The 14,300-nt window shown below is 49.3% G+C and overlaps 1 protein-coding gene across 2 annotated transcripts; it reads right to left on the reverse strand.

The window, feature by feature from the left end:
- Nucleotides 1–26: 26 nt before the first annotated feature.
- On the reverse strand, nucleotides 27–14,051 carry Ccdc22 (coiled-coil domain containing 22). 2 transcript variants are annotated; one of them, XM_048335627.1, is made up of 17 exons: nucleotides 13,761–14,049; nucleotides 12,571–12,748; nucleotides 9,190–9,322; nucleotides 8,130–8,236; nucleotides 7,916–7,982; nucleotides 7,641–7,819; nucleotides 4,277–4,471; nucleotides 3,262–3,324; nucleotides 3,053–3,172; nucleotides 2,560–2,679; nucleotides 2,352–2,468; nucleotides 2,148–2,249; nucleotides 1,957–2,064; nucleotides 1,168–1,263; nucleotides 876–935; nucleotides 705–779; nucleotides 28–322 (listed from the first exon to the last, which is right to left on the reverse strand). In XM_048335627.1, the coding sequence occupies exons 1-17, from the start codon at nucleotides 13,808–13,810 to the stop codon at nucleotides 209–211; spliced, it is 1,884 nt and encodes a 627-aa protein (XP_048191584.1). In that variant the 5' UTR covers nucleotides 13,811–14,049; the 3' UTR covers nucleotides 28–208. The 2 variants fall into 2 exon arrangements, with proteins under 2 accessions (XP_048191585.1, XP_048191584.1); XM_048335628.1 differs by lacking the exon at nucleotides 1,168–1,263 and having other exon boundaries at nucleotides 27–322; nucleotides 13,761–14,051.
- Nucleotides 14,052–14,300: the final 249 nt, after the last annotated feature.

Genomic DNA, 14,300 nt, shown 5'->3' on the forward strand with positions numbered 1-14,300 from the left:
TATTAGAGTTCCATGCCCCCCCCCCAGAGCCCACCCAAATAAACTGCAGTTGAACCCCTAACAAGCTGGATAATGGTGGGCAGACAAGTGAGTCCCAGCAGGAGAAACTGAATGATAAACAGAGGGACGAGCTAGGGCAAGTGCTTAGCCACTGCCTCCAACACCTCAAGTCTCTGTCTGTAGCTGTGGAAACCTCCATCAAGAATCCTCAGGCCTCCCGGACTCTGCCCACGAGGCTGGCATTCTCCTGGCGAAGGGCTCGGTAGTCCTCACAGATCTTCTCCAGGTTGCTGAGAGTCTTCTTGCCCATTTCTGTCTCGATCTAAGGCAATGGGGGATACACATACAATCTCAGGGCTCCTACCCCCACCCCTGCTGACCATCCTTCCTCCATTAGAGCCACTGTGTAACCCCCTGCACCCCCAAAGTGGCCTGCTCCTTCACACATACACTTCCCCTCATCTGAAATATCCCCAAGTCACGATATCTGCCATTGGCTCTGGGAGTAGGCATGAGGACCCTACAGGGCAGAAGCAGAAAGGACTCAGAGTAGGCCACTAGCTGGTCCCAGATATCAAGCATAGGCACTAAGGATCAGGGCTGAGCCACTAGCTGTAGGCTATCTTGTCCCACAGCCTCTCTCAACATAAAGCAAGGAGCTTCCCCTGTCCTGTCATGCTTGCCATCCAGCCCCCTAACTTTACCTGCTCCTCAAGGTCTCGAACTTCCCGCATAATCGTGCCTGTGTCTTCAATGGTCTGGATGAGCTGGCTGCAATTCTGGGGACAGCAGGAGCAGAAAGTTTGCGCCTCTGTTGGCCCCTCCCTAGCTAACCCCCCTTTCCACTTCCCCTTGGTGCATACTGTTCCTCTCACCTCATGCAGAGCAGCTAGATATTTGTAGGCCTTCCGAACTGCATCATCTTTCTTGGCATCCTGACCATGCAAAGGGGATCTTGAAGATATCAGCAGGCTATTCCCACTTCCCCTGCCACCGCCATGTCTCACAGGGCCACCCTCTCCCACCCCTGCCTTCACCTGGCACATGCATAAATGGGTGTGCCTACAGACTCACAGAGGGCCCAAGGCAAAGCTAGCCTGTGAGTAGATAGACAGGCAATAGCCCAGCCCCACCTGCACCCTCCCACCAGGCTAGTGTGCCCCAAACCTTGAACACAAGCTCATCAGTCACTGCAAACGTCCGGTCCAGCTTCCCAGAAAGGGAGTTAATTTCCTTTTGAAGCTCCTTCGTGTCAGATAAGATCTAGCAGACACCAGGGTGGCCATGAGCAAATGTCTGGGTCAGAGTGAGTATTCTTATGCATTATACGCATGTACTCACATCCACTCAGGGCCTGTGTTAATGTGGCTAGGGTAGACTGTGTGTGGCTGTCCTATGTCAGGGTGTGGCTGGACTTTGCTGCCAGAGTGTAAGATTGCCAAGTGTTAGCGGCTCATACCCATAATCCTAGATACTCGGGAGACTGAGATCTGAGGATCAGGGCTTGAAGCCAGCCCAGGCAGAACAGTTCATGAAGACTCTTCTCTCCAATTAACCAGCAAAATGCAATGCCAGAAGTAGAATTGTGGCTCAAGAAGTAGAGCCCCCACCCAAAAAATAAAAGCTAAGGAAAAGTGCCCAGACCCTGAGTTCAAGCTCCAGTTCTGGCATTTAAAAAAAAAGTGGGGGCTGGGAATGTGGCTTTGTGGTAGAGTAGTTGCCTAGCATGCACAAAACCATGAGTTCCATTCCTCAGTACCACATCAACAGAAAAAGCTGGAAATGGTGCTGTGGCTAAAGTGGTAGAATGCTAGCCCTGAGCAAAAGAAGCTCAGAGAGAGTGTCCAGGCTCTGAGTTCAAGCCCCAGGACCGGCAAAAAAAAGAGTGTAAGGTCTCTGTTTGGCCACCCTATGCCTGGATGCCTGTGACCCACTCGCCAGGGCTCAGTTGTGTACCTTAGTGATCTCTTCCTTCTGCTTCCGGATATTGCCCACAATCTCCAGGATGCGTTGCGTGTAGGCCAGCCGAGATACATCCCTTGGCAGAGTCTCCAACTCTGACACCTGAACAGGAACATGGCAAGCATTCCCCCAGGATCTATATCCCACCCACCCTTGCCACCCAAAGCCCCCAACACAAGTCTTACCAACTGCTTATAGACCTCATCCTTCCTACGGGCCTCTTCCACAGCTGCCCGAACACTCTGGTGTAGCTCCTGGATTTCTGCCAGCCGTCGAGAAGATTCCAGCTGCCAGGAGCCCATGGGCAGAGGGCAGTGAGCAGAGCTCAAGGATAGCCACCTAGAGGCACCAGACCTTCCACACTCAACACCCAGGACCCCACCACCTACCTCCCTGCAATCCCGAAGCTTTCGGAGGTGGCGGTACTCAGCAAGAAGTGGGACCCGATGCTTTTCCCACTGACCTGCCAGGTAGATGACCCGCTGGGCACTGCTCTCCACCACCAGCTGGCAGAGAGTCAAGGAAACATGTCACACAGGCTGGGCCCATCCAACCCTCACCCTTCCCCAGGCCAGCCCAGACTCAGCCTTGGCCCACCTGCAGCTTGGAGAGGTTGGCAGCCCCATCAGGCAGCAGTTCCACCGCCCGGCTCTTCAGGCGCAGAGCCTGCTCCCGTTCCACCATGCTGAGCTTGCTCTGCCGACATTCAGTCTCTACCTGGCACACCAGCAGCCCAGCTCCCAGTCATATATCACAGCCCTCAGCCCCCACAGATCACTACATGGCCTCTAATCGCTATAGGCCTCTTGGACTCCAGTGCCATGCTCATGGTCATGAGGAGCCCCCCACCCAAGCCCCTGGTATCCAGACCCACATTCCTCTACCAATGCCCATAGACCTTCACACTCACCTACAAGGCCCACCAAGCCCCTAACCCTACATCCTCTATGTCCTCCACCTATTCTCTGGTGCCCTGAAGAGCTCTAGAGGTCCCCAAGTCCTCTAGCATCTACTGATCTCTACAGATCACCTCTTAGCCCCCCAAAGCCCTATGCTCGGTCTGACCCAGTCAGAGGCCCCAGCCTCTCACCTGCACAAGGCTGATTCCCAAAGTCTTCATATTGGCTTCAATTTCTTCAATGTTCTGCTTCACACCCTCCAGATGTTCCCGAAGAGACTCTAGCTCCTGTTCTTGAGCTGCCTTCATGTCCTGGGAAGCACAGGCCAGTAGAAGTAGAGGTGTCAGATCCAGTAAATAGGCAAAGGGCCCATCTCCCCTTGCCCCACCATTCTCCTCACCTGTTCAGGTTGTCGGGAGGTGGCTGGAATGTCTGCCACCTGGGCTGCCTGGGCCTGGGGCTCCTAGCAGTGAAAAGAGGAGCATCCTGGCTGCCACAGTAGAACCTGTTCCTCATCACCCAGCCTCAAAACCCCAAAGCATCCCCAGGCAATACCCATACCCATTCAACTATTGACAGCTCAGACTATGACTTGGGGGTAAAGGTACTATACATGACCTCAAACTAGGGTGGCTGCCAATGCGGGGGGGGGGGGGGAACCTTCCTGTGGGCTGGGGATATGGCCTAGTGGCAAGAGTGCTTGCCTCGTATACATGAGGCCCTGGGTTCAATTGCCCAGCACCACATATACAGAAAACGGGCAGAAGTGGCGCTGTGGCTCAAGTGGCAGAGTGCTAGCCTTGAGCAAAAAGAAGCCAGGGACAGTGCTCAGGCCTTGAGTCCAAGCCCCAGGACTGGCCAAAAAAAAAACCTTCCTGACTCTGACCCTGAGAAGGACAAAGGCTCCTCTGGGTGAGAATCTAGGAGAAAATAAGCTCAAAGGAAAGTGCCTAGGGCCCAGCGCTGGTGGCTCACACCTGTAAACCTAAGTACTCAAAAGGCTGAGATCTGAGGATCACAGTTCAAAGTCAGCCCAGACAGGAAAGTCCATGAGACTCTTATCTCCAGTTAACCACCAGAAAACCGGAAGTGGTGCTGTGGTACAAAGTGTTTGAGCGGAAAAACCTCAAGGATAGTGCCCATGCCCTGAATTCAAGCCCCATGACCAAAAAAAAAGTGCCTAGGAAAAGGTAGGGTTTGTGACAGGAGCACCCACCCCCACACATGGTGTCCACTTATCTTCCCTTTTTTCATTGAAGTCCTCTGAGGTTAGGGGAGCCCTCTAACCCCTCCCACCACCACTACCCAGTAGAGACAGAGGAACCTGTGTGAATAAGGTGGCATTTATACATATAGCAACTTTCAAGGCAGCTATGCCCCATTAGCACACCCTGTGTCTACTCAAGCTCACCCACCAGGTGGAAGGTGAACTTCTCCGAATGTGTGAAGCGAGAGCCCTTGGGGACACTTGTCCTGGCCCCAGCCCCCCAGGTCTGCAGCAGCTCTCCCAGATCTCGGGTTGGTGAGGAGACTCCAAGTGGACCCCAGCTTTGGCGCAAATGTTCTATTAACTGTTTCTGTAGCCGCTGCCAAGGAGCCCGGGGATCCTCCTGGAATGAATGGGCAAGGGATAAGGAAGGTGATGGAGATCTGCTGCCCCAAAGGCCCTGCTGCTTCCAGAGACCACTAGACAATTCATACTCACCTATCAGCCTTCCCAACAAGGCAGGCCCCTGACCTGTTCCCCTGCCCTACTGGCCTAGAAGCACCCTAGGAACAGATGGGCACCTCTTCCCCAGAGTCACACTTCACCCACTCTTCACATTGAAGAAAGATGTGCAAGGGGAGAAACTAGCCTTAGACACCCCCCCTCCCCAAATCAGAGACACACACAGAAAGGATGTGTGGGACAGAGCAGAAACAGAGTTAAAGATGCCAGGCAAAGAAAGGGACAGTGTGAAATGAGAGGGAGAGGGAGACAAGGGGGAGATAATAACAGTTGCAAGACCTATGAGGAAATCTGATCATAAAATCTGTTAGGTGCTGGGAATGTGGCTCAGTGATAGAGTGCTTGCCTAGCATGCATGAAACCCTGGGTTCAATTCCTCAGCACCACATAAACAGAAAAAGCCAGAATGATGTGGTTCAAGTGGTAGAGTGCTAGTCTTGAACAAAAAGGAGCTCAGGGACAGTGCCAGGCCCCAGGATTGGCAAAAAATTGTGTGTTAGATTGTACTGAGATCTTCATTAATTTCATTGTGGAAATGATTAATGGGTTTGTTTGGTTTTTTTTGTCGGTTGTAGGGCTGGAACTCTGGGCTCTTCAGCTCAAGGCTAGCAGTCTACCACTTGAGCCACAATGCCACTTCCCATTTTCTGGTAGTTAATTGGAGATAAGAATCTCACAGACTTGGGGCTGGGGATATAGCCTAGTGGCAAGAGTGCTTGCCTCGTATACATGAAGCCCTGGGTTCGATTCCCCAGCACCACATATACAGAAAATGGCCAGAAGTGGCGCTGTGACTCAAGTGGCAGAGTGCTAGCCTTGAGCAAAAAGAAGCCAGGGACAGTGCTCAGGCCCTGAGTCCAAGGCCCAGGACTGGCAAAAAAAAAAAAAAAAAAATCTCACAGACTTTCCTGCCTGGGATGGCTTTGAACCGCGATCCTCAGATCTCAGCCTCCTGAGTAGCTAGGATTACAAGCGTGGGCCACTGGCACCCAGCAATGATTATATTTTTTAAATAATAAACTAGGCACCAGTGGCTTACACTTGTAATCCTAGGCTACTCGGGAGGTTGAGATCTGAAAATCATGATTCAAAGCCACCCCAGGTACATAAATCTGAGAGACTCTTATCTCTAATTAACCAGTAAAATCCCAGAAGTAGAGATGTGGCTCAACTGATAGAGTGGCAGCCTTAAAAGAAAATGCTAACAAAGAGCTCCAGGCCCTGAGTTCAAGCCCTTGTATCTACACAAAAAGTAAATAAATAAGCCATACCAGGTGTAGTGGTCCACACCTGGAATCCCAGCACATGAGAGGCTAAGGCAGGAGGCTCTCCAACTCCAGCCCAGCCTGAGTTATACAGTAAGACCCTGTCTTAAAAAACAAAAACACCGGGGCTGGGAATATGGCTTAGTGGCAAGAGAGCTCGCCTCGTATACATGAAGCCCTGGGTTCGATTCTCCAGCACCACATATCTAGAAAATGGCCAGAAGTGGCGCTGTGGCTCAGGTGGCAGAGTGCTAGCCTTGAGCAAAAAGGAAGCCAGGGACAGTGCTCAGGCCCTGAGTCCAAGCCCCAGGACTGGCCAAAAAAAAAACAAAAAACAAAAACACCAGCACATGGCCCAAGAAATAGCTGTGTGTGTGTGTGTGTGTGTGTGTGTGTGTGTGTGTGTGTGTGTGTGTGTGTGTGTTAATGGGAAATAAGTTTCACAGAATTTCTTGCCTAGGCTAACTTCAAACCATGTCAGATCTCAGCCTCCTGAGTAGCTAGGATTATAAATGTGAGCCACTGGAACCCAGTTCAAGAAACAGTCTTAAGTAGTTAAGAGTTGCAACTGTATACCTTGGATATTCTAGGGCTTGGTACTGGGGACACAATCCAAGGCCTTGTGCATACTAGGCAAATACTTTACCACAGAACTATCTCTCTAACCCTGAGATATACTTTAATACAGAGAAGGGCTGAGAGCAAGATCAAGCAGTGGAGCACATGCCTACCAAGCTTAAGGCCCACAATTCAAATGCCAGTCAGTACCAGATGACGATATTGACGATGATGGAAGAGGAAAGGAACTGAGAAAGTATACAGGAAGAATGGCAAAATGGTATATAGGAATCATTAGAATATTCTCTCTACTTTTATATAAGACAATTCCTGTAAGTTTAAAAAATAAAAGCAAAGATGAACAAGTGGTAGCTAGGTGGCTTATGCCTGTAATCGTAGCTATTCAGGAGGATGAGATCTGAGGATCCTGGATTGAAGCCAGCCAGGACAGAAAAGTCCATGAGATTCTTATTTCCATTAACTAACAAAAAGCCCAAGGTGGAGGTGTGGCTCAAGTGGCACAGTGCCAGTCTTGAGCAAAAACGTTAAGTGGGAACACAAGGTACAGAGTTCAATCCTCAACACACACACACACACACACACACACACACACACACACACACACACACACACGATGAACAAGTGGCAACCAAGGAGACAGGAACATACCAAAAAAGACAGATAAGTGGACAGAAGGAGTGGGGGACAGATAAACAAGTAGACAGAGGGCCAGAGGGAAAAGACACAAAGGGAGGGAAGTATAGATGTAGCATAAAAATGAGAATACAGAGAGAGGGTAAGGAGGAAGGACTGACAGAGACAGTGATAGGAAGGGACCAGGCAGAAACCTAGATATGGAAACCATGAGCATCGCCGACAAGAAGAGTTAGAGAATGAGAGATTCAGGAACTGGAAGAAACTAGTAGAGATGGGGAGGAAGGTAACCTATCCTAACTGCCCTGGCAGTCAAGATCACTGCACACAATTGCTACTCCAGTTTGCAGAACAGAAAATAAAGGCTTGAGAAGTGAGATCAACTTGTCCCACATGCATCCATTCTAACTCCTGTGTTCTTCCAGGTGGGGACCAGATAAGTACATGTGGAGGGCAGGGGGGAGCAATGGGAAAAAGAGGGGAAGAGGGAAGGGTAGAAGTCCAAAAGGAAACAAATCTAGGGTCACCAGCAGCAGGAGCCTCAACAGCAGGGAAGCAAGCATCTGGCAGTACCTGGGGTGGGAGGCGTGATGTCCGGCGTACCCAATCCTCATCTCCTGAATGATCACGGCCCATGTGCTGACAGAGCTGAATAGCATGGCACTCAAGGAGTGAGGCTGCCCTCCCAGATGGCTGGAGCACCTGCGTGGGAGCTGGTAGCAGCATGAGACTTGCCTGGAACTCCTTTGACTCTAAAATCAGGAACAAAATCAGCCAACCTTCCCACATGGCAACAGTTAGACACAGTTGTCCCCTCCTTCCCGGCCTCTTCCCAGCCTCAGCCTCACCTTCTCTGGAATTCAACTCAGGCAGGACCAGCCTGCTGGCATGGAAAGGCTTCTGGAGGCCCGAGCCCTGGCGTGTGTGTGTTGGAGGGAGGGAAAAACAGAGTCAGAATTTCCAGGACAAAGTATGACAAGAGTCAACAACCCATCCAACCGGATGGGGACAGGGTAGGCAAAGCAGAAAGAAGCATAGATATATAGGAATCAGGGATCCCACCTGCAGATGTTGCAATTTCGGGGTGCGAAGGAGAGGTGGGACCCAGGGGAGAACCAGCTGGTCCCGGATTTGGCTTCCAATGGCCCGAAGGAGAATAGCTGAGTCACCTAGGCCAGGTGGGGGAGAAGTAGTCATCAAGTGATATGCTCCAATTCCCAAAGTACACACTCTAAGAAACCACCTATGGCTCCTGACCCCTCATCTAGAGATGCAGATCGATCCAGCTAGCATTCTCATACTCAGGTTTGTTGTTTTTTTTTTTTTTAAAGCTATTTTATTACAAATACTTTTTTTTTTTTTTTGCCAGTCCAGGGGCTTGGACTCAGGGCCTGAGCACTGTCCCTGGCTTCTTTTTGCTCAAGGCTAGCACTCTACCTCTTGAGCCACAGCGCCACTTCTGGCCGTTTTCTGTATATGTGGTGCTGGGGAATTGAACCCAGGGCTTCATGTATACGAGGCAAGCACTCTTGCCACTAGGCCATATTACCAGCCCCTCATACTCAGGTTTTAACAAACACGGAATATGTACTAGGCTCCATATCAGATATTAGGGTCAAAGTAAACAAAATAGGAAAGGTCCCCCACCCTCATATAGTCAGTTAGTGAGCTAGTAAAGGAGAGAATTCATGAGTAGGATTTTAAGTACACTTTCAAACCATGGTCAGGTGAGGCAGTCAAGGAAAGCCTATGAGGTACCATCAGAGTGGAAACTATACACAGCTAAAGGAGTTAACCATGAGGATATCTGGGGAAGAATAACCCAGACACAAAGGCCTTGAGACTGGACAGTGTGCCTGGTACATTGGGGAGCTCCAACAATGCCCATGTGGTGTGAGTAGAAAGAGCAAGGCGGATCCAGGAGAGGAGTCAGGAAGGTCCCTCCACTATATCCACTCACCACTTGAATCTATCTAGTTCCCCAGCCCCAAGCCTTGCATCCATTCCCTCTCTGACCCCGCCCCTCAATCCTACAGCTCTCCCAAAGACACACTACAATCTCCACTCATCAACCTCAGAACCACACTCCATTCCCCACCCCCTACCCCCACCCTCGGCGTACCTGCAGGCTGGTCTGCATCCTCAGAGGCATCAGAGGGCAAGCGCTCAGCCAAGAAGAGAAGCAGATCCCGGAGATCAGGCTCACTGGGGTACAGGAAGTTCTGGTAGCCAAGTTCCAAGGGATAACCCAGATCCTGGAGGTTATCAGTTATTAATCAGGTGGCAATGCCTGGGATTGGGGAAGTAGGCCCCTATCAGCCAGGCAGACAGGATCCTCCTGCCCTGGAAGTCCCTGGACCTACGCCTGTTTCCACTATCTTTCCAACCACCACCCTCCCCAGGTCGGCCAGGGTGTGAATATAGTCAGTGCTAACTGAGAGCCAGAAAGGACATTAAAGCTCTGGCTTCGCTAACTATGAATCAAGATCCAAAGGCCACAAAAGAGAAGACGGAATTTCTGCCTACATGGAAAGTAGATAATTTTGAGAAAAAATGTAATTAGTAAAGTCATAATAATAATAATAATAGTAAATTGGGAAAAATATCTGGAGTCTGTATTTTAGACAGCAATTCTGCCCATTCTATACAGTGCCCAAAAATAAACAGGAGAGCTGGGGATGTGGCTCAATGGTACATGCCTAGAGTGTGCCAGACTCTGGGATCCATCCCAAGCACCACCCAAAAAATGATAATAAAACAAAATAAACAGATTAATAAGAGAGACCAGCAACACAATAGCTCAGAATGAAAATACTTCCAAGGGATCTGTATGGGATTGGCAAACAGACTCAGAGAGAGAAAAAAAAAAGCCTTGTTCTGCCAGAGGTTTATTTGGGGTGTGTGTGTGTGTGTGTGTGTGTGTGTGTGTGTGTGTGTGTGTGTGTGTGTGTGATTTGAAGTCAGGGCCTCCAGTCCTAGCTTAAGCTATTTTCCTCAAGGCTGGTACCCTGCCACTTGAGTCACACTTCCACTTCCAGTTTTTTGGTGTTTAAATGGAGGTAAGAGTCTCAGGTATCTGTCTGCCTGTGCTAGCTTTGAACCATGATTTTCAGATCTCAGCCTCCTGAGTAGTAAGATTACAGGCAGAAGCCATCAGCATCCACCTAGCCACAGTTGTTGGTCCAGAGCTATATGGACCCCAATAGAGACTTCCTAGATTCAGACCTAAGCTCTGCCTCATACCAACTATGTGACCTCAGGAAAATCACTTAACCTCTGTGCTGTGCTTTCTTCATCTAAAAAAAGGATTCCAAAAGGATCTGCTCCAGAGGGTTGACATGTAAATTGTGTTATGCTACTAGCACAACACTCAAAAGCAATCTTTAATACATTTATACATCTGTTCTGGGTCACAGAGCAACTGTATTTATTTAGAAGAGTCATGACCAAAAAGATACGAAACCCACTGGGTTATATGCTACATTGCTAGGTTGCTTTTGTTTTGGGTCTTTTTTTTCCCTTGACATCTGAGATCAGAGTTATGATGGCTACAGAAACTCACCCCAGGAGTTAGGTATGTACAGTGACAGTTACCAACAGGGAGGTGGCTTAGGCATACAAATGGGTACCAGGAGCAAGGCACTTATAGGACCAAAATGAAGCAATGCTGCTGCAAGCTGCTGGCAAACAATTCATGTAGCTTAACCACCAAGAAAGCCAGATGGTCTCCCCCACGCTGAAGTTAGCATGAGCTAAATGAGAGGGGAAGAGAGGGAGCACAAGGGATGGAATGCAAGGAGAGCAGAGAGGGGAGGAGAGAAGGAGAAGGGAGAAAAGGGGAAGGAGAAAGAAAAGCTTCACTCCCACATTGGTACTTAACACTAGGAATCCTCCAAGCCTGACCAAACACCTAATTTCTCCCTTAGATTGCCTGCCATCCTTGAGGACATAGCCCCGGGCTAGGGACTGCCTGCCTCTAGAAGCCACCAAGAGCCACAGACAAAAGAATCAGGAAATTCCTGACAGTGAAGTGAATCTGAAAGTGAAGAGATGGGCAGCAAACAGAGTCGGAATGCACAAGCAGTGAGGCAAGGTTAACAACTCTGACCATGCTATGCCCTTTGTCTAAATGGATTTTTTCACTGGAGTCGCTCTACTGCCTTCAAGACATATTAACTGGGTGTGGGAAGTGTTTAATTCATTGGATGGCCACAAGTTGCTGGAAGGTAAAAAGCCAGATCACCTCTATCTGGCTATTTAAATGTTAACTGCCAGAGGCTGTTAGCTGCACAACTGTAATCCTAGCTATTCAGGAAGCTGAGATCTGAGGATCAAGGTTCAAAGTTAGCACAGGCAGGAAAGTCTGTGAGAAAAGCCAGAAGTAAAGTGGTAGCCCAAATAGCTCTGTAGCCCTGTAGTTAAGAGTGCTAGCCTTGAGCAAAAGAAACACAGGGACAGCACTCAAGCCCTGAGTACAAGCCTCAGGACTGACACAACAAAATGCTAACTGAATTTTTACTTTATTTCCCCCATGTGGGCCTTGTGCATGCAAAACATGCCCTGGAAAATTGACCTGCACCCTTAGTTATTTAACTCATCTTTAATCTTTACAGCAACTCCCCAGGAGTGTGTGTATATCAGTACTGAGACTTGAATTCGGCCTGGACACTCCCTTTGCTTTTTCACTCAAGGAAGGTACTGTGCCACTTGAACAACAGCTCCACTTCCAGGTTTTTGATGGCTAATTGGAGATAAGAGTCTCATAGACTGTCCTGTGCAGGCTGGCTTTGAACAACAATACTCAGATCTCAACTTCCTGATAGGACTATAGGTGTGAGTCACTGGCCCCCAGCCAGTGCTCTTATACTACAGTAACTGGACAAAGCTCCAGACTGAGGAGGGGTGAGTACTTCACTGGAAAGGTACTTTGTTTGACTCATCACTGAAACATTTTTGGAACTGTTGCTGGAGGCATGCTGTGTGTTCTTGCTATAGGAGAATGTAGCAAGCAGATACAGTTTTAGTTAACTAGCATATGAGACCCTGAAGGAGCAGTCAATAATAGTGTCTTATAGGGATCATATGACATGGACTGGACCAATCAGAACTCACAGTGACTAATTTAGGCGCAGGTGACCAAATGAGGAGCTTTTTTGGAACTGCCAAATGGACACTATGGGTGGGTAGGTGAGGTCATGAAACTAAACTTAAAATGTGAGAGCCAGGGGCAGCCTTGGTATATATTGGGTCACTCATTTAATCCCCACAACCTTATTGTTATGATCTCCACAGATAAGAAAATTGAGGCCTAAGTCAAAGAGTAAATGGTAGAGCTAGGGTCTGAACAACTCTACAGTCTGGCAACAGGGGCCAACAGCTTTTAACCACTTGTGAAGCTAAACCACAAAGAGAGATGGCAGAGAGGAAAGGCAACAGTTTCCCAGGAGCTTGGTTATTTTGTAAAGGAGGAAGTAAGTGTGTGGACTAGAAGGAAGACACTCACCATGCAGGCCTGAGCCAGGCTCATGGCCAGGCGGAACCGGGCAGACATGGCTGGAGGAAGCAGGGGGCTGAGGCTAGAGCCCACAACAGGGTTGATCACACGCAGGCATCGGACCACTGCCTCTACAACTAGCTCAGTGGTGAAGGCTCGCAAGGACTGCACATCTGGAGGGATGGCCCTGAAGAAGAAAAGGGCAGGCTTAACACTGGGGAGTATCCTAGAAACAGGGAGCAGGCTGGACTATACAGTGTCCTTCAAGAGGAAGCTCTCAAACTGGAGTGAGGGTGGGGGACAACGCCCAAGGTCCAGCAGATCCTAGATGTTAGTGACTTGGACTTTGATTTGGGAAAACAAAGAACTAGGTAAATCCTCAGATCCTAAGACTTCCTTCTCATGTAAAAGAATGGTGGAGGTAAGGAATCTGAGTTCAGCAAAACCTCCAATTTCTCTAGTGCTTCAAGGTCCCAAATTTCTGGGTTCTGAGAAAGTGAAAGAACCTCATGAATTATCATGGTCTCTATATTTCTGGGTCCCCTGATGTTCTCTGCATGTCAGAGATCAGATCTGCTAGGGATTGGAGATGGCTGCCTGTAGAGACAGGGATTTTCAAGAGTTTTAAATGTCAGGGTCCCTGGACACCAACATCTCGGCTTCAAACAACACAAAAATCAGGCACCCTAGATTTTGGTATAGATTTTTGGGGTCCTCGAAGTCCTTCTGTGTCAGAGTGATCCACTATTGATGTCACCAGATTTTAGGGTTCTGGTGTTTTTAGTCCCCAAATATTTGGGGACTAAAGTTCAAAGGTTCTCAGGTATCCATCCCCTGGGATTTGAGGAGTCCCTGAAAAGCAGGGATGTGACGTTTTTAATTCCCTAGTCCTCCAGGTGCAATTGTCTTAGGAGCTCCAGATACCAAGGTCTCAAGGACTTGAGGTTTCAAGGTTGTAAAGTCTCGGGGTGTCTGAATCCTAAAGCTTGGGTTTGCCGCAAGTCGAGATCAAAATGCTTAGGAGCTTGGGCGACCCCAGATGTCAGGATGTAGGCGGGAAGGGATCTTAGAGACCTGGAAGTTGGAGCCTTAGATGTCAATCAAGGTGTCCCGGACATTAAGGTTCCGGGATAACAGGGTCCCAGGTTTTGAAGTCCCGGATGTAAGCATTTGGAGACCAGTGGGGATTGTGTACTTACGTTCCAGCCTGGCGCAAGGAGTGGATGAGGATTCGGTCTGCCTCCTCCATGGTGGAGCTGATTCAGTGTCGGGGCCCGGTCCAGGACCGGATCTGAGAAAGTAGAATGCAGCTGTAGCAAGCCCGCTCGGTGCTCGGGACTCGCGATGGCCGCGCAGGGAGGAATGGGAAGTGTAGTTCCATTGAGCAACCCGGGCTGAGGCAGGCTGCCTGGAGGCGGGTGTGAACGTGCGCGCGCACGCTTTGAGACGCAATCACTGCTGGAAGCCTTAGTTGGGTTCTTCCTCGCGGAAAAGGAACTGTGCTGGGAGGGCAAGAGCGGGACCTAGCAGGGTTTTATTTAAGGCAGCATTCGTCTTTTAGGCTGTAAAAATGCCCAAATGAGGGGCTGGAGTTTTATCACAAATCGAAGGCTTGCACCTTGTGTCTTGCTTTCCTTATCTAGCAACAAGGGACTCTGGCTAGTAGCTAGTACCTCCTTCCTAAGATTAAAACAACTACTAAACGGGGTGTGGTGGTACACATCTGGAATCCCAGCACT

This window comes from Perognathus longimembris, chromosome 28, assembly GCF_023159225.1.
Source record: "Perognathus longimembris pacificus isolate PPM17 chromosome 28, ASM2315922v1, whole genome shotgun sequence".
Lineage (NCBI taxonomy): Eukaryota > Metazoa > Chordata > Mammalia > Rodentia > Heteromyidae > Perognathus > Perognathus longimembris.